Source organism: Hippichthys cyanospilos, chromosome 18, assembly GCF_059441005.1.
Source record: "Hippichthys cyanospilos isolate Australia breed blue-spotted pipefish chromosome 18, RoL_Hcya_1.0, whole genome shotgun sequence".
NCBI lineage: Eukaryota > Metazoa > Chordata > Actinopteri > Syngnathiformes > Syngnathidae > Hippichthys > Hippichthys cyanospilos.
In genome coordinates, this window is record NC_142386.1 from 7305368 (window position 1) to 7323348 (window position 17981).

At 44.2% G+C, this 17981-nt stretch overlaps 4 protein-coding genes across 6 annotated transcripts; 3 read left to right on the top strand and 1 right to left on the bottom strand.

Annotated features, from left to right (window-relative positions):
* The first annotated feature begins 649 nt into the window (after window positions 1-649).
* On the top strand, window positions 650-6085 carry smg8 (SMG8 nonsense mediated mRNA decay factor). Of its 2 annotated transcripts, XM_088441003.1 has the most exons (7): window positions 650-1351; window positions 1619-2110; window positions 2293-2692; window positions 2875-3020; window positions 3297-4154; window positions 4604-4765; window positions 5987-6085. In XM_088441003.1, the coding sequence occupies exons 1-7, from the start codon at window positions 740-742 to the stop codon at window positions 6020-6022; spliced, it is 2706 nt and encodes a 901-aa protein (XP_088297129.1). In that variant the 5' UTR covers window positions 650-739; the 3' UTR covers window positions 6023-6085. The 2 variants fall into 2 exon arrangements, with proteins under 2 accessions (XP_088297129.1, XP_088297128.1); XM_088441002.1 differs by lacking the exon at window positions 5987-6085 and having other exon boundaries at window positions 651-1351; window positions 4604-4921.
* kcnj15 (potassium inwardly rectifying channel subfamily J member 15) lies at window positions 6019-10676 on the top strand. The gene is made up of 2 exons (XM_088441006.1): window positions 6019-6166; window positions 6951-10676. The coding sequence occupies exon 2, from the start codon at window positions 6994-6996 to the stop codon at window positions 8014-8016; it is 1023 nt and encodes a 340-aa protein (XP_088297132.1). The 5' UTR covers window positions 6019-6166; window positions 6951-6993; the 3' UTR covers window positions 8017-10676.
* A 92-nt stretch (window positions 10677-10768) lies between these two features.
* Window positions 10769-14124, top strand: LOC148408769 (uncharacterized). Its single transcript, XM_088441004.1, has 2 exons — window positions 10769-11138; window positions 11318-14124. Exons 1-2 carry the CDS (start codon window positions 10905-10907, stop codon window positions 13130-13132), a joined length of 2049 nt encoding a protein of 682 aa, XP_088297130.1. The 5' UTR covers window positions 10769-10904; the 3' UTR covers window positions 13133-14124.
* Window positions 13408-17337, bottom strand: vps26c (VPS26 endosomal protein sorting factor C). Of its 2 annotated transcripts, none has more exons than XM_088441007.1 (8): window positions 17139-17337; window positions 16347-16490; window positions 16057-16206; window positions 15832-15912; window positions 15304-15378; window positions 15074-15224; window positions 14848-15000; window positions 13408-13534 (listed from the first exon to the last, which is right to left on the bottom strand). In XM_088441007.1, the coding sequence occupies exons 1-8, from the start codon at window positions 17193-17195 to the stop codon at window positions 13452-13454; spliced, it is 894 nt and encodes a 297-aa protein (XP_088297133.1). In that variant the 5' UTR covers window positions 17196-17337; the 3' UTR covers window positions 13408-13451. The 2 variants fall into 2 exon arrangements, with proteins under 2 accessions (XP_088297133.1, XP_088297134.1); XM_088441008.1 differs by having other exon boundaries at window positions 15074-15221; window positions 17139-17336.
* Window positions 17338-17981: the final 644 nt, after the last annotated feature.

Sequence of the window (17981 nt, forward strand, 5' to 3'; positions counted from 1 at the left end):
TTGGATGATTACACATGACCCCAAGTCAAATTGATTTAGAATAGTATTAGTATTCCAGAGAAATAAATGTGACACACATATATAAATTGTCTTTGTAACATTGTGAATGGTTTTCAACATAACACACACACACACACAAAAACGGAGCTATTGAAACTTTTGTCTAATCATCTTCGAGTCATATGATCTCAGACGTTCCTGTCATTCCTGAGAAATTAACATAAAACCCTAGTTAAAATGAAATATTGGATTACACGCATTTCAGAGACGTTTCAATGACATAATTAGTTAAGAGTGATATATGCGCGGTCAGTGTTTGTGCGTCGATGTATTTTTTTCATGCAAACGACTCATTAAATTCTTAAATGATCATGAAACACATTTATGATGGGCTGTATATAATGTGCGTTTCGTAATCTCACTTTAAGAGCATCTGAGTCAATTTTCTCCGTTGTTGTTACATTTGTTTTCTTATCAACGGCCCTAAATAATTAACATATCTGTGTGGTCCGTGTCTCTTTTTTAATCTGGCCCAGAACAAGTTAAAAAAAATACATTATTTGTCAGATTTTTTTGAGCTCAAAATGAAGACATTCCAAGTGACTGATGTATGGTAGGACCTTTCTGTAGTTTTTGTGTCCAGTCGGAAGTTTTAGTTAAAGAACCCAGAAGTGGTGTTGGTACGTCATTATTTTGATTCCCTCTCGTTTTTTCGATTGTGGTCGATTGTGGCCTGAATATGAAGGAAGGTAACATGGCGGCTCCCGTGAGCATGGAGGCGCTTCTGCGTGCGGCCGTGTCGGAGAACGCCGAGCACCGAGACGACGGCCTGTGCGTGGTGGGCATCTTCGGCAAAAGCAACATGCAGTTGGGCGCCCTAAAGGAGTCGCTGGTCAACACCCTTGCGGACAAACACGTCTTCTCGGCGTTCGGCGGAGCAGACGATGACGGCGGCATCCAGGCGCTATACAACCCGGACGATCGCGTCCTGTACCTGCTGCTCACCTCAGTGTGCGACGGGCGCCAGCTTCTACGGGCTTGCCGCTCGTCAAGCTTGGGCAGCGCTCACGCCGATGCGCATGACTTCTGGAAGGGGCTGGAGCGTCAGCACTGTCTCCGCCTGCTCTACCTGTTCTCGGTGTGTCACGTCTTGCTACTCGTCCACCCCAGCCATACGTTCGACGTCACCTACGACCGGCTCTTCCGAGCCCTGGACGCCCTGAGGCAGAAGGCGCTGCCCCTCATCCGTGCCGCCGTCAAAGACTGCCCGGTGTCCAAGGAGTGGAAGGTCAACTGTCGGCCGTGCCCGCCCCGGCTCCTCTTCGTCTTTCACATGAGCGGAACTCTCAAGGTCCGTAACGTAAACAATATGTGAACTTAAAGGGCATCAAAGTGCCTGAAATGAAAAAAATAACAATAGTAAAAGTCTTTTCGGAGGAATTGCAAACTAGATGCTTTTGCCCATGCAATATAGTTGTTATCCTTGCACAATTTTACCTGCTGAGTTACAAACCTTTTTGTCTGAGCGGGTCACATGTTTTCAAAAGCCTGTATTAACTTGTCCTGTACCATTTAAACTGTTAAAAAAAAATTGCAGTCATTCTGGGTTCCTTTCCAGGCCGCCAGCAGTTCTGAGTCAGGCATCCACCCAGAAAAACCCAAGAAGCACTCGCCCCGGAGGCGCCTGCAGCACGCTTTGGAGGACCAAATCTACCGCATCTTCCGTAAAAGCCGTGTGCTGACCAACCAGAGCAGTAACTGCCTGTTCACCGTGCCCGCCAACCAGGCCTTCGTCTATGTGTTGCCGGCCTCGGACCAGGACCCCGTGGGCGCCTTGCTGGGCCAACTCCGCTCAAATTGTATCCTGTGCGAGCAGGACTCGAGCGCGCTGGTGTCCGGCCCGCGCCGTTACCAACAGATGCGTCGCTCGGCCCGGCAGGGCGCGGCGGAGCAGTTGGGCGCGCCACCGGCACCGGCCGACTGCAACTTGAAGGAGTTTCTTTGGCAGCACGTGGAGCTGGTTCTGACCAAAAAAGGATTTGATGACAGCGTGGGAAGAAACCCGCAGCCTTGCCACTTTGAACTGCCGTCTTACTCCAAATGGGCACAGGTCAGATCTTGTTGTGACAGTCAAGTCGAATAAATTCTCGTTCTTATGTTAATATTAGAAAGGATATAACATTAGTCACCATTCTATCTGAATTTACAAGAGCTAATGTTGGGCAGATTAAACTGGCCTACTGAATAAATTCACAACTCACTTGTAAATGTTTATTCTCGACACGGGCACAGGTGGCGTTGAAGCTGCACCAGGCGCTGGTGGGCTGCGGCGAGGATGACGCGACGGCCGAGTTGGCGGCCAAAGTTCAGGCCCAGCTGAAGGTGCTGGATGGATTCCTGGACGCCGACGCTAAGTTCTCTGAGAACCGGTGCCAGAAGGCCTTGCCTCTGGCCCACAGCGCCTACCAGGCCAACCTGCCACATAACTACACCACGGCCGTGCATAAGAACCAGCTGGCGCAGGCGCTGCGCGTCTACAGCCAGCACGCGCGTGGCGTGGCCTTTCAGCGCTACGCCCTGCAGGTCCACGATGACTGCTATAAGTTCTGGAGCAACGGGCACCAGCTGTGCGAGGAGCGCAGCCTCTCTGACCAGCACTGCATTCACAAGTTTCACCTTCTGCCGCAGGAGGGTACGTGCACTTGAAAGTTTTAATTATATATATTTTTTAATCGAGTAAAATAGCAGTTCAAAATCAGTAATTTGATGTAGTCTTCTTCTGTCTCCTTTTGTAGAATTGATCCTTTTAACATATAAGCACACTGCACATAATTCATATTTACAATGTGTGTGTGTATGCATTTTTTTTGCTAGGAGAAAAAACAGATGTGGATCACAACCCACCCATTCTCCACCACAACAGCAGGGGGCGCTCCACCAGCTGCTGCAACTGCGGAAGGAAGCAGGCTCCTCGTGAGGACCCTTTTGATGTGCAGGCAGCTAACTACGATTTTTACCAGGTCTGGAATCGCGAACTCCACGTCACAAATGTCACTGTCCCACAAAACAACTACGTCCAACGCTTTTGTTTTTTCAAGAGCATTTTAGAAATTAAAAATGAAAAGCATGTAGTTGTTCTCATTTTGAGGGGGGAAACAATAGGGGGCACTCAAGCCGCAAAGTGTTGCAGGAACATTAAATAATAGTTTTTTGCTGGGCAGTTCCAAATTCAGAATATCCCCCAGTTCTTGGTTGTAAAAATAACCACGCTGTCTCGCATTGTTGTCGCCGCAAAGGCCCTGGAGGAGAAATGCTGCGGGAAGTTGGAGCGGATCAACTTCCCGGTCTTCCAGCCCAGCACTCCCGACCCGGCGCCAGCTAGCAACCAGGCAGAGCGTCCTCCGTGCGAGGAGCCCGGCGCCGCCCACGGCCACACGCCCGGCGACACCAGCCTGAGCCTGGCACTCAGCCTGGGTCAGTCCACGGACAGCCTAGGTCCATACGGGGACGCCGACTCGGCAAACGCGGCCGGCGACGGCCAGGTGCAGCAAAAACGTCCCAGCCTGGCCGACCGGCAGCCCTCCACCGTGGAGTACCTTCCGGGAATGCTGCACTCGGGTTGCCCCAAGGGCCTGCTGCCCAAATTCTCCAGCTGGTCCCTGCTCAAGCTGGGCCCGGCCAAGTCGTACAACTGCCACACGGGCCTGGAGCAGCCCGGCTTCCTACCCGGAGCCTCCTTCCTGCTCCCGTGGGACTTGGTGATCCGCTCCCGTTCCGAGGAGGAGTCCGGCGAGTCTCTGGACAGCGCCGCGTCCTCCTGGCCGGCGCCAAACAAGACTTTGGCGGGGAAGCGGGGGGGCGTCGGCGGGCCGGGAAGGAGCCGGCGGCGGGACGACACGGCGCGAGCCTACGTGGGATTCGAGTACGAGGACGGCAGAGGGCGCCGCTTCATCGGCTCGGGGCCCGACAAGACCGTCAAGGTGCTGGGACCGGGTGGTGCCAAGGAGCCCGCCGGTAGGGTGCTCAACAGCGACATGCCGCTGTACGTGCCCTCGCCCTCACAGGGCCGAGGGCTCAAACCTTACTTGGCGCAGTTGATGCGCCTGTTTATCGTGGTGCCCGACGCCCCGCTCCAAGTCACTCTCAATCCTCAGGTAAGCTCATCCGTGTTTTTGGGAATGTGGGAGGAGATCAGAGTACCCAGAGAAAAGCCACACAGGCATGGGGAAAATATGCAAATTCGATTTGTCCCTTTATTCAAAGGTTGTTTTTTTTTTTTTAAGCTATGCCACAAAACACAAATTAGACTTTTATTGAAATATTTTTTCCAGAAATTTTTAACGACAAATTGTTGTATTTTTTTTTTAAATAATAGCTTTGAACATCATAAAATGAAGAGTAAATTTTTTTGCATTCAATTACAACATTTGTCAATACAGACTATATATATGTATTTATATGTGTATAAACCAATATAAAACAAAAAAAAAATCTCAATTCTTATGTGGTGCAAATTAAATTTTTAAATGTATAAATTTCTGGATACATTCTTTTTGTGTTCAAAGAAAACGAATGTAAGTTATGTTAACTTGGTATTTTACAGGTGCAGCCCGGCCCACCGCCCTGCCCCATATTCCACCCGGAGCAGACAGAGCTGGCACTGCCGCCCGACGGCCTTTGGGTTCTGCGCTTCCCGTACGCCTACGTCACAGAGCTGGGGCCCTGCTACCCCCCCAAGGAGAACCAGCCCCTCGGCAACTATAAGGTGTTGCGCGGAATTCTCCGAGCAGCCGCCGCCAACACACAACCTCAGTGAAAACCCTGCCAATGTGCAATATCGGAAACGGCCACGCGAGGGAGGCAAATATTAATCATCAATACGCTTAACGATTTCTTGATGTAAATAAATGTTTTGAATTCACATGACTGTCTTATTCACAAGCTGGATGATTAAGTCAACACAAGCTTGTCACCATTTAAAAACCTTTCAATTTCCCCAGGGTGTGCACACTTTTGCAATCATCTCAAATGTTTGTGTGTTTTACTTCCTTTTGGTAAAAAAAATTAGTTGACTTGTATTGGTTAAAACGTAGATATTAACTCAATCACTTGCTAGTTCAGTAAAAATGGAAAAAAGACGTCTGTTGTTATCAATGGCTGTTAATGAGTTGATTAAAAGTCCATTCTTATTAAAGTGGACAGGTGATAAAATGACAGAATTTGTGGATACGAGACGACCTCTAACAGATGCTGACTTTTTGTTACTCGATTACATTGTGTACATTGTCCCTCTGGCTTTGATAAGCAACACGGAAATTAGTTAGCGTTAAACCTTTGTGTGTGGCGCGTACATAACCTGAAGGAATGTAGCCAATAACAATCCAGTCAATAACAAAGCCATTCGAGGTCATAAAATGGGACGACAGGAAAGAAAGTGGTGCGGGATTGAGATTTCCCCTCCATGCTGTGCTTGTTTTGATTTGCTTTTCTCCCCCCAAAATTCCAAATTTTAGAAATGTAATTTAGAAATGTAAAATTGTCACCAATAGAAAACCATTTACTGTTCAGGCAATGTTTTAAGGAATATTTTAGCATGACTAACTATCAACGAGTTAAGAAAAATTTCTTAATAAATGAGAGGTAAATAACACAAAAATATTGGGATGCAGCAAAAATCATGTTCACATGAAAGCAAAACAAAGATGCCAATTCTTTGATGAGAGACAATGACAAAAATAATGGAACGCTGCCGAAAACTTGCTTAATTGTCTCAATTTCCTGTACAAATCGTCTGTTGCGAAGAAAGCCGAAGAAAAAAAGAAAATGCGATGTTGACCATAAAAACCTTTTAGGAATTACGTTTTTAATTACGGGGCCACTATTTATCCATTCCTTGGTGACATTCAGAGTAGGACTGGCATAAATCTGGGCGAGTGTTGAAAGCATAAACGAAGTAAAACAAAAGCTCACGTCTGTCGGTGGACAGGTACACGAGAAGAGGTGGGAGGGGAGGAATTACTGAATCCTTGCTACAGTGTGCTAAAGTTCACCTGGCAAGGCGGGACAAAGGAGAAAGAAGATCTTGGGACAACGAGCGAGTGGAGATGTTGACGGACGAGCGTCACAACGCACAAGGTGGACCCAGAGAAGACAACGCATTCACAAGGTGAGAAAATCTCAGCGTGTTCCTCTGCGATAATTTACAACACTCAAGTTAACTTTCAACCAAAATGTGCAATCTTTGACCCAGGATGGAGTTTTTGATGTCAGGTTAGATTTGATTTTTAGTATTTATGTATAAACAAATACATCCAAATTAAAATATCTGTTATTTAAATATGTAAGGTGAAAGGAATTTTATGGATCGTAATTACGATATTGAAGAAATTTGACATTAAGGCTGAATGAGTTTGGAAAATATTTGAATTGCGATATAGATTTTATGGATGCATTTAATGGTATCGCAAAAACAGAAACGACATTTGTTCTCTACGTAGCCTGCAAACAAAAACAAACAGGAAAACAAATCTTCTGGTTATGCATTATTATTTTTTTACCTGGTAGTATACCGGTTAGCTTTTCATATATAATGATTAAAAATGCAAAAGTACAAATAGTATATTGCAGAGGAAAGAAGTGGACGATCTTTCCATTTGTTATTTTCCGACAGTTTAATTTTTAACTGTGAGTCATTACAGCTGGAACTAATTGACTATTTCCTCAGGTCAAACTCGAGTGTACAGTAGCCTATCATATAATTATTTACAGCGCATAATTATTTGTCAGCCGACTCCATGTGATCACAGTCCACAGAGAACCTTTAAAAAAAAAAATATATATATATATATATATATATATATATATATATATATATATATATATAGCTGAAGAACCCCAATAAGCTCTGTAATGCAGTTTTGGTGGGGGTTTTTTTCTTTCTTTTACCGCAGTTCGTCCAAAAAGCCAAGAGGTCGTGTCTGAAGTCATAGCGCGATGGCAATGAAGAAAACGGAAGTCCGGCGGCGTATGGTGTCCAAAGACGGCCACAACAACGTGCGCATCAACAATGTGGAGGGCATGGTCAAGCTGTACCTGCATGACATTTGGACCACAGTGGTGGACATTAAGTGGCGCTACAAGCTCACCCTGTTTGCCTCCACCTTCATCATCACATGGTTCATCTTTGGCGTGTTCTTCTACTTCATCAGCATGGCCAATGGCGACTTTGAGTCCGAGCTCAGCTCCAACCACACGCCCTGCCTGGAGAACGTCAAAACCTTCACCGGCGCCTTCCTTTTCTCCCTGGAGTCGCAGACCACCATCGGGTACGGCTTTCGCTACATCACCGAGGACTGCCCGCTGGCCATCTTCACGCTGGTGGCCCAGCTGGTCATCACCGGCCTGGCCGAGATCTTCATCACGGGAGCCTTCTTGGCCAAGCTGGCGCGACCCAAGAAGCGAGCCGAGACCATCAAGTTCAGCAGCTGCGCCGTGGTGTGCCGCCGGCAGGGGCAACTCTGCCTAATGCTTCGAGTGGCCAACATGCGAAAGAGTCTTCTCATCCAGTGCCAGCTCACCGGCAAGTTACTCCAGCCCTACGTCACCCAAGAGGGCGAGAAGACACAGGTGCATCAGACTCCGGTCCACTTCTTGATGGACTCCAGCAGCGATTGCCCGTTCCTTATCCTGCCGCTTACTTTCTACCACGTCCTGGATGAGCACAGCCCGTTGGCCGGGCTGAACGCGGAAAATCTGCAGAGCCGCGACATGGAGCTCCTGGTAACACTGAATGCCACCATGGAGTCCACGGCGGCAACCACTCAAAGCAGGACGTCCTACGTGCCCGCAGAGATTCTCTGGGGGTATGAGTTCAAGCCAGTGATTTTCAGCACGGCTAGTGGGCGATACGTGGCAGACTTCAACTTTTTTGACAAAGTTCAGGTCAGCAATGACGCCGCCTTCCTCAACAATGCAGAAAAGCTGAAGCTGGAGGATGACTATAATAAGAAAGAGTAGCTAGCAAAGTGACCCCGGGATATTATTGCTGGTCCTTGTACACTAACTTAACAGGAGGGTCAAAAAATAATCGTTATTTTGGTGAGTAAGCAGGTGTGCACGCTGAGGGCTATTAGTTTTGGCAGCATTATTTAGCATATGCTAATCAAACACAACATTGGTCACTTCTGTGAAATGTGAAAGGCAAAAAAAGGTCGGTCGCACTTTTTTCTACGCTTCTGTTGTGGACTTAACGTTCCTGTTGTGACAACATTTGAAACTATTTTCTATAAACATTCAAGACTCCTAACCACAGCTCATCTTTCTCCTGACATAATATACTGAATGTAAATATAAATACAGCTCCAAAAGGTCATTCTTGGTTACTCATATTTATATTTGACTCTTTCGTCTAGTTCTGAAACGCGTTTCGTCAAGTACTGAAACGCGGAATACACAAGACCCAGTTGACTTTTTTTGAGGCGATAACGACACCTACAGGATTTAGGTGGAACTGTAAAAAGCCAAGCCGCTGAAATTGTGTGGTTTTAATTATAGAAGTCCAGCAACAACTAGCTTGAAACTAACAAGACTTATGTAATACTGAACACACGTCACCTTTATATGTTTTGACAGTGGGCAAGTTTGAAACGGGCAACATTCACGCAATTTTAATAGCGTTTAGCATGATGTAAAACTTTTGACAGTCGACACCAACATTTTTAAACGTTGTCTGTGTGACATGATTTTAAAAAGTACAATTATTGGCAGAAATACAGCGCAGTTCAATATGTACAATTTAGATTATGTTGTTTTACTTTTACATCACTTTTTTTGCTCATTCTGTTGTTTTAGATATTCATAGCTACGTTTATGCTAAGTTAGCTTAGGACATTTGTAGTTCCTTATTTTATTTATCATTTGAAAAAAAAGATACATGTGGTTTCCAGTCGCGGTTTGGGAAATAGAGAATGAAAGAATTCCTACTAGCTCCTCGATGTCGTCCATTTCTGCATCCATCTTGGAGTCCCGGGCTGTGACGTCACAAGTCGGGGCCCACAGAAATTTCCGCACACGTTAAGCGTCGGCCTTAATCTTTGGACAAAAGATGACCTCACTAGCGAGCGCGCGACGTTCGTCTGTTGTGGCCCATGAGTCGGCGTGACGTCACACTGTGAATGTGAGTGTGCGACTTTAGCTCCTGTGTTGTCCAGTCCTCTTGTTACTCAGCTCCTGCAAGTCACACAAATATCTCATTTCTTATTTGTCATCCATTTGAATACCTACAATGTTGTAAAGAATTGCCGTTTCTTGGGTACAAAGGTGAGTCACATTGACATTACAAGCATGTAATTGAATTGCCAACTTAGTGGACTTCATAAATATATGAAGCAATAGTGTTGCGTGAATGTAAATTGCATGAAATATTGAGAGGTTAGGTGGAAAGTTTCAAAAGAACAAGAGAAATAAAATTTGTAATTAAATATTTTTGAATAATGTCGTAGTTAGTCATTCGATTTTTTAAAAAGTTAACGTAGATCGCAATCAGTATAAACAGTGCCTTGCTTTTGAGATTTGCTCGTTTCAAACTCGCTTGGGGCTTGTTTGCATTTTGCCCAACTTGATATCAAAGTAGAACTTTTAATAACTCGTTTTCCTAAATGTTATTTATTTATTTTATAAATTATGAGCTGCCATGGTTCAAGCACATAAATAGCTTTTGACAAGTTAAGTCAAGTTAAGTTAAGTTAAAGTGACACCAAGAGAAAGGAAAAAGTACTTGGCCCTAAAGTGCGAAGAAAACAAAACTGTAATTACAATAAATAAAAACAAAATCACACACATTACAAAATATAAAAACAGAACAAAAACCACAAAAACAGACATGTCAGATGCAAAAAAACGAAATTAAAAGACAAAACTGCAAATTAGCTCATCACGAAATACTAAATAGATCACGTAAAAAAATCACAAACAAACTGAAAATTATCCACAAACAGACTAAAACAAACATTACCAAGACTAAACATGACTTCACATCCAAAAACTTCCTTAAAAACAAAAGAAAGGATATGCAAACAAAAAAAAAATCAAATAAGACTGCAAAAGAAACACCTGTAAATCAGGAATTGTTCATGGTTAAAAATGTTTTTTGTTTTTTTCCTGTTTGCAATATATCTGCAGTTGTGTTTTAACTTTTCTAATGCGTTTTTGAACTAATTTTCTTTCGTCTGATTTTTTGTGATTTTTGATTTGTTGCGTTTGGTCTTGTAATGCTTTTTATTTGCAATTCATTTTTTGGAGTTGTTTTTGTGATTTTTGATTGTTGCATTTTGATTCCTGATTTGCATTGGCCTACTTTTTTGATTTTGATTTTCCATTGTGTTTTGTCTTTTGTAATGAGTGTGAAGTTTTTCTTTTGTGAGTTCTTTTTGTTTGCTTAGTTATTTGTTTGTGTGACGACCTGTTAATTTTGATGAACTTTTAGTAAAGATTTACAAGACTGGATTAGTAGTACCTTATGCAAATTTAAAATTGTATGCCCCTGACACACACAATCCAAATGTTGTCACTTGCTTCTTACAGTAACTTGTAATATAGACAACTCAGAATACAAAAAGTTATTAAGTCAATATTTAAAAATAACACAATGCAAATGCAATAAAATGTGATTACAATGAGTCGTATTCTGCAATGACTATTTGTTGTTGTTTTTTTTCCCCCTTTAGAATCAATTTTGGACTCAATCACATTAAATGAGGAAAAGTTGAGTAAAAAAAAAAAAAAAAAATCTATTTCTCCCTCCAACTTCATTTCCACTGCGATTTTGATTTTTGAGGACTCTGTCGTAAGGCGTCATCAAATTCGATGACGTGCGACTCGTGAAATCGCGCCCCAGCCACCTCGATATGGAGGTCGAATCTTACCCGAAGGACGTCATCCTGGAGCTGGTGAAATCCAGCTTTGAGCAGATCTCGGCGGCCCAATGGGCTCTGCTGGTGGGAGGAACCCCCGACTCGGAAACAAAGGCCATCATCACGGACACCCTCAGCGATGTGATCCAGAGGATCTCTTCCCACTTGGTGAGGCACCTGCTGCCTACCGTCGGCAAGCAACTGCGAGAACAAGAATCTCACTCCCAGGTCAGAACTAGTGGGGAACAAAAGCATTCACACAGTATATGGAGAAAAACAAAATTATGGTAGCTACTTTGTGAGGTTTGCCTGATAAGACGAATGCAAGCACTCTTTCAATTCTTAAAGCATCAACAACAAAAGTATATGATGTCATTTTTGTCACCTCCTGTGCCTAACCCCTGCAGGTGACCAGTACCATCAGCCTGTACAGTCCCGAGCTGAGCGAGTGCATCACCGAGACGTTTGCGGCCGCGCTGGACCTCCCGCCGCAGAAGTACGACGGCGCGGGAGAGCTCACCAATCTGGTGGAGTCGGAGGTGAAGCACCGAGTGACGTCGGCCTTGTCCGTGGCCCGAAACGCCGGCGAGTTGCCGTCCCAGCCGACTCTCTTCATCCGCGGCTCCATGTCCAGCGTGGGCAACATGGCCTCCCTTTTCCGTAAAGCCGTGGACTATCTGAGGCAGGTGTTCGCTCGGGCTCGCACGCCGTGTGTGGTGCTGTGCGGCCGCTCCTCCATGAAATCCAGCGATATGACGAATGCTGTGAGCAGAATCCTTTTGAAGTGGTCCCGCCCCTGTAGGGGCAGGCAAACGAGCACCTATATCGACGTGGAAACAGTGAGCCAAAAGTCGGACCAGGACGACCTGGATGTAGTGACTTCGGGTCTCGCGCAAAGCGCTAAAATGACTGCGCAGGACATAACCCGATGCATAATCCAGGAGCCCGTCGGTGGCTCCGGGGAAGGTGTGGAAAGACTGACGCGCTTCAACCTCAACCTAAAGCTGATATCCAACAAAGTCAAGAACTTCTTTAGCTCGCAGGAAAAAGCAACTCCGAGAGGCAAGAACAATTTACGAAAGTTTCGCTTCTTTAAGTTTGCCCGCATGCAGTTTGCCCGCATGTTGGGCGGACTCAAGCGCCCCTTCAAGAACCAAGAAGGGTGTCTGGTATGCCTCAAACAGGACCCGCTAAAGTCCCCAAGAGGGGACAGCAAAGGCACCTTCAGGTCCAGCACCTTACGTGTCAGACCGTCGCAGTTTCCTCGGTTCGAGTTTGAGGCTATCCAAGAAATGGTGGCAAAGTTGTTTGAGGAATTAGGGAAGCTGGAACCAGAGGTTCGCGCGATCAAAGTCCAGCGCTACACGGATGAGAAGCTGCCTATTCTGTCTCAAGATCTCACCTCTCGCCTGTACGAGTACATCATGTCCTGTCAGTGCGAAGTCTACGAGGTGCCCTCCAGTCGCTCCAACACGCCTTTCGCGGACTCTGTGCTGTGGGGCCGCCGGGGGAAGAAGAACTGGGACGGCGGGCAGAAGTTCTCTCCCGAGGTCTTGTACGCCATGACGGAGGACACGGCCTGGAGGTTCCTGCAGCAGCTGCTTCTCTGGTTAGAGACGGAGGACAAAGACACGTACGCCGACGAAGTGTCAGGCGCCGTCGGCGAGATCAACCAGCTGGTCGTCAATGCGCTCAACACCTGTGAAGAGTTGGAGGACGAGGCCTCCAGAGATAAGACTTTAAATGAGATCCTAAAAGACGACGACCAAAGGTTTTCCTCGTACGGCGCGGAAAGCCGCACGAGGAGCTCGACGTGTTCCGACAGGGAATGCCTGTCCATGAAGGACTTGAGTGAGGTCTTGGCCTATACGCTAACCACGCAGCTGGGTCGGCGCCTGCCCAAGAAGTGCAAGAAGTGCCTGAAGCCGGACGACCTGATGCTGGTGGTCCAGCATCTGTCGTCCAAGGCCTTGAAGGAGGTCAGCCCGGGGCAGGTGGATAACATCGAGACATTGGCCAACGTGGAGGCCGTGATCATACCGGTGGTGAAAAACCTCCTGGCCGAATTCGGCACGCCGGATAAACTGGTGGAGGCCGTGACGGTGGACGAGGCTTATTTTGACAATGTGGTCACCAAGCATCTCACCGTCCAACTTAAAGCCCACAGAGGCGCGCCGAAGCGCCCCTTATCTTCCATAATGTGCTGTTATCCATGTCGCTGATTCCGTCAAATATATTGATCATGTATTTCACATGAATCGACTCTCGCAAACTGCAATACCTCAAGTGGAGTTGAGTACCAAACGTGCCGCATGAAGTTGACTAGCTAGACTACAGACTTGGACATGTATCACATTTGGACCGGGATTTCTAGTTCACCTTTCTAATATGTACATATAGTGTTCTCATTGACCTCAATGCTTCGTTCAAATGTGAAAAGGGGCAACGCTGCACTTTCAAAGACATTTTTTTAAATGAATGAATCATGCATGATTCATTTGATTCCTCAATTGTTTTATTCATACATACAAAACTCGTGACTCAGACTCTGCACAGCTTCAGAGGGAAGTTCTCTGTGATCAAGTGGTCATCGTGGAGGACGATGACGACGTTGACTTCAAATTCTACAAGGAAAGAAAAATACATTAGTGCACCATACGAACTAATTGATCCCGGTGTCACAAATGTTTAACACTGTGCATGACCATACTGAATCCCACCAGACATGGTGCATGAATTTTTCCTTAACTGGAGCAATTAGTTGGAATACTAGTATGTTTTTTTTTTCAGTTAGCTGTGACAGGTTTACAGACTTTAGAACATTCTTTCTCTGGGAAAAATTGTTTAAAAACAGGAACAGATCATGTGACCAGCAGTGGGCAAAGTGCAGCTCACCATGTATTTACTTAATCAAGCCATGTCATATTTCTTTAGAATTTAGACATTTTCTCTTCAGATGTGTTTATTATTTTTTCAATCCCAAAGATGTATTTTAGTAAGTTCAGAGTCTAGATATTCCAGGAATTTATTTCTATATTTTTTTTAAGTGATATGGTAAAGGAGAGTCAAAAAAAATGGCTGGCACTGATTGAGTTGTTGACTTTTTAATTTAACGACCAGGGGGTGAATCGCAGCTTGTAGTAGCACTTAGTAGAAAGTATGTTGTGATCATGAGAAAAGATTGTCATTTGTGCAGTGAATCACATGCCATGTAAAAAATAAAAAGCCATTGATGTTCAATCAGCCATGCGATGAGTCAGCATCGCTCTTGTATATCTGTAAATAAATTATTTGCCACCAGAACTTTGTTTTATTTTTGTTAGATAGAATGAAATGTGTACCATGTTTAGTACAAATAAATAGAACATGCCTCCTAAGGTTTACTAAAAATATATGTATATATATTTTTCGCAAACTCTGCAAGCACAAGTGATACCATATCACCAAACTGCACTGCATTTCCATTAATTCAAGATTTTTATTGTCATATGTATAGTATCACACCACACAATGTAATTCTAATTAATCCCCGTGAGGCGTGCTAGACTGAAAATAATGCTTAATGATTACATATCAGAATAACTTAAAATGTTATCGCGTATAAACCTAAAATTATACAGAAAACAGGTTTGTTTGACTAGCATGAGCATAACTGTGTTTTTTGCAGAAATAGAGCACTTATTTTTGCCTTTTTTAAAGTTGCCTTTTGAGAGTCATCTTGGCATGCTTCACTCAATTATCTCCCAGAAGTGGGCGACATCAAGATTCAACGGTATTTGTTAAGACACACAAAAGTGTCATGTCCTCCAGTAGGCTGCTTAGATCTGAAGCCCTTATTCACATTTATTAATAGATTTATTTTTTGTTGAAAAAAATTGAGCTATAATTTTAATACTGTAATTAAATACTACTATATTGTTGTTTTTTTTAAACTGACCGACTTTGAAGTTTGTGGTCTCCAGGGTGGGGCAGGTGAAGAGCCTGGGGAAGACCATGTAGATGGGAATGGGCAGGCCGCGGCACACATCGCCCTCGGCTATCTGGATGTTCTGGATCTCTGTGGCGTCACGAGCGTAGCCTTCGGCACAACCTGAGCACGAAGACATTCCCAAATTAACATCTCTATATCGATAGGATGAGTGAGTGCGTGGGGGGGGGCTCACCACAGGTCTCCACTCGAACCAGCTGCAGCTCGATGCTCTTGATGGGAACGTCGGAGTTCTCTACTATGACCTCTCCGGTCAGCGGTCGGCTTACAACGCACGTCGTGTTGTCCAGGTGGCCTCGGATCAGAAACTTTGGCAAAGAGCTCTGCTTGGGGATGAGGACGGCCAGTGAGTGAGTGAATTAGACAACAAAGGGGCGACGAGAAGAGTCAAAAGGTTCGTGCTACCTCTCGGATGTTCTGCAGAGTGTCAGGGGTGATGGTGAAGTTGACCGGGGTGGCGCAGACGTTTGCTTTTTGTGGCTAAACATTTGAGACAGCAACACAGCATAATCTTAACACAGAATTATATTGATTTTTTTTTCAAATGTCCAGCCAGAGTCAAGTGAAAATTCTAATACTTGATTCATTCTCTTCCAGCCCAGTTAAAATAAATCTTAAGACGTCTGATGTCGTCAATGGCAGTGAATGAGTTGAAGCCCAAATCTAAATTCCAACTCTCAAGAGTTTGCCCCTGTAAACCTGATACAGACATACACTAAACCAAACTTTTTCAGTTGAGGGCCATACAAAGAGAAAAAAAGGATGCAAGTGCCACTTAAAACTTCATTAAATGCATTCCTCTTAATTTCAATGGAGAAAGATGAATTGAGATATGAATGCATGGAGATAAAATGATGCTTATGGAAAAAATTGAACTTGTATGGCATCACAGTATATTGTTAAAACAAGTGTTTGGAGTGTCTGTTTCCCAACCTGAGAGTGCACGATGAACTCACAGGTCCTGCTGAGGTCTTTGGCCAGCAGGGAGCGCTTGAAGTCACATCGGAGAGCGTACTGCATGGAAATAACGTTTATGCCACATTCAAATTTTTGACACGCGAAAGTGACGCTTGAAACCACATACAGAAGAGTACTTTTGAATATATGCAAAAAAGCGTTTAAAAAAATACAGTCGATGTATTTGTGTCAAGCTCTCACCTGGATGTTAACGAAGACGCCGTGGTAGGTCTCGTACAGAGTTTTGTTGCCTTTGGCCTTTAGGGGGAACTCGAATGGGATCTCTGTCTTGCCTCCTGGGATCTTTCCCGCCTTGGCCACCTCGATGCTGCAGCTGATCAGCGAGATGGGCTGCAGAGGTCAATGTGGTCAATGTTGTTGCAATCAAATCAAAATAATCACAGAACGGACATAATTCCAGTCCACTTGTATCTCAGCTGCTATCTACTGATGAAACTTCAAACGAGGATAAAGGCATTATTTTGTGTTACCTTGACTGAGTTGTAAAATGCCTCGAAGACTCCCACGCTCTTGGAGCTCAGCTGCAGGTTGACCAGGCCCTCCATGCTCAGGGAGATGCCATAATGCTGCATCGCCTCTTTGCATGCCAGCACAATAACACCGGCCACAAACTCCTGCACGATGACAGGGGTATCAAACTCATTTTCGCTCAGGGCCCACACGGAGGAAAATATTTTCTCAAATGGGCCAGACTTGTATTTTTTTTAATTAAGTTTTAAACTGTTGCACATTGCCATGAGTGACGATTTTCCAGCAGAAATAAATTGCTGTTAATGCTGTTACACCATTTTGCTTTGGGAGTTGCTGAATAAGATACGCCAAAAAATACCACTACAGCTGTGGTTCCAAAGTGTAATTAATCAGACAAAAATGAAACAACAAGTTTTATTCCCCCCATCCAAAAAATGCTTTGCATCAATTAGGCGGTAAAAATATTTCACTAGGGGTTAATCATCGGGAAAAAAAAATAAGTACTCATACTCTAGTTTGTTAGATATCTTAAAAGGATACTCGCCCTCCCACATCACATATAATTGTAACCATTAAAGTCAAAGTTTAACTAGGGGTAAATGGTATAGTTAAAACAAGTGCAATAAAACAACATTTTCGCTTTTTAATCTTAAAACTGAATAAAAATCGTTTCAGTGCGAAGAAAAGCTAATGAGGTGCGAGTCATAAGACGAGGACGGCGCCTCCGCTGTCAAAACGCAGCAGACGTTGACTTAGCCCGTTAGCATCACTTTCCCATTCGACGTACTTACACCCTCATGATAAATTTTGTTGGCCCTTTTCAGTCGTATGTCCAACGTGACGCTCATCTCCGGTCGTCACACGCGAACCCAGTCGTCGGGAATGAGAAACTACATGCTGAATGACTGTTTTTCGTAGTTTAACTGGTGTTGAATGGATACTTCCGTGATATGAGCGGAAACCAATGTATGCCTTTGCAGATACGTTTCCGGTACAAGTTTCAAAGTAAAAGCTATTAAAAGAGTAATGGTTAACGCCTTGTTTACTTTAGAAGTTCCCATATCTATTTACGCGGTACGCATAATGTAATATTTCTTGTTTACATTTGAGAAGATTCTGGGTAGACGGAGCGAAATATTATTCACTTTTATTTGGAGGGTTGTTTTATATAATTGCCTTACGAGAGAGAAGTTTTGATGCAATAAAATAAATCAAGTTAATGATTAAAAAACTGCTCATGGGATACACACAATACAATTACTCCTCCTTATTATAGGTTCGGATTCAATATGATTTATGAAAGTACTATAAAACCTTTTTTAACTATTCTATTCTGTTTTTGATCAACACGAGTATTCTATTTAGTGTTCATATTTATTTAATGTACACTAATTGAAGCAGCGCTTCCGATTTCGTTGTACACTTGCTGCATAATGAAATAGTATGATCACCTTTTCGTCTAAAAATTACGACTTTATTGCAAAATTACTTTTTCCTTCAACAGGCAACGTCCTTATTGTTGTCTAGGGGGTACACAATTATTGATTTTGATTCAGCGTGAGGATTATGGGGTCGAGGGTTCCCAGGAAGGTCTCAAAAAGTTTGAGGACCCCAGTAAAAAGTCTTCGTTGCGG

Coding starts and splice junctions, on each gene's coding strand:
- smg8 (XM_088441002.1), top strand. CDS start 740: ATGAAGGAAGGTAACATGGCGGCTCCCGTGAGCATGGAGGCGCTTCTG. Junction 2,693..2,874: donor TCACCTTCTGCCGCAGGAGG/GTACGTGCACTT, acceptor TTTTTTTGCTAG/GAGAAAAAACAGATGTGGAT. Junction 4,155..4,603: donor AAGTCACTCTCAATCCTCAG/GTAAGCTCATCC, acceptor GGTATTTTACAG/GTGCAGCCCGGCCCACCGCC.
- kcnj15 (XM_088441006.1), top strand. CDS start 6,994: ATGGCAATGAAGAAAACGGAAGTCCGGCGGCGTATGGTGTCCAAAGAC.
- LOC148408769 (XM_088441004.1), top strand. CDS start 10,905: ATGGAGGTCGAATCTTACCCGAAGGACGTCATCCTGGAGCTGGTGAAA. Junction 11,139..11,317: donor AACAAGAATCTCACTCCCAG/GTCAGAACTAGT, acceptor TAACCCCTGCAG/GTGACCAGTACCATCAGCCT.
- vps26c (XM_088441007.1), bottom strand. CDS start 17,195: ATGAGCGTCACGTTGGACATACGACTGAAAAGGGCCAACAAAATTTAT. Junction 15,913..16,056: donor GCGTCTTCGTTAACATCCAG/GTGAGAGCTTGA, acceptor ATTTCCATGCAG/TACGCTCTCCGATGTGACTT. Junction 15,225..15,303: donor CTCTGCAGAACATCCGAGAG/GTAGCACGAACC, acceptor CTCATCCCCAAG/CAGAGCTCTTTGCCAAAGTT.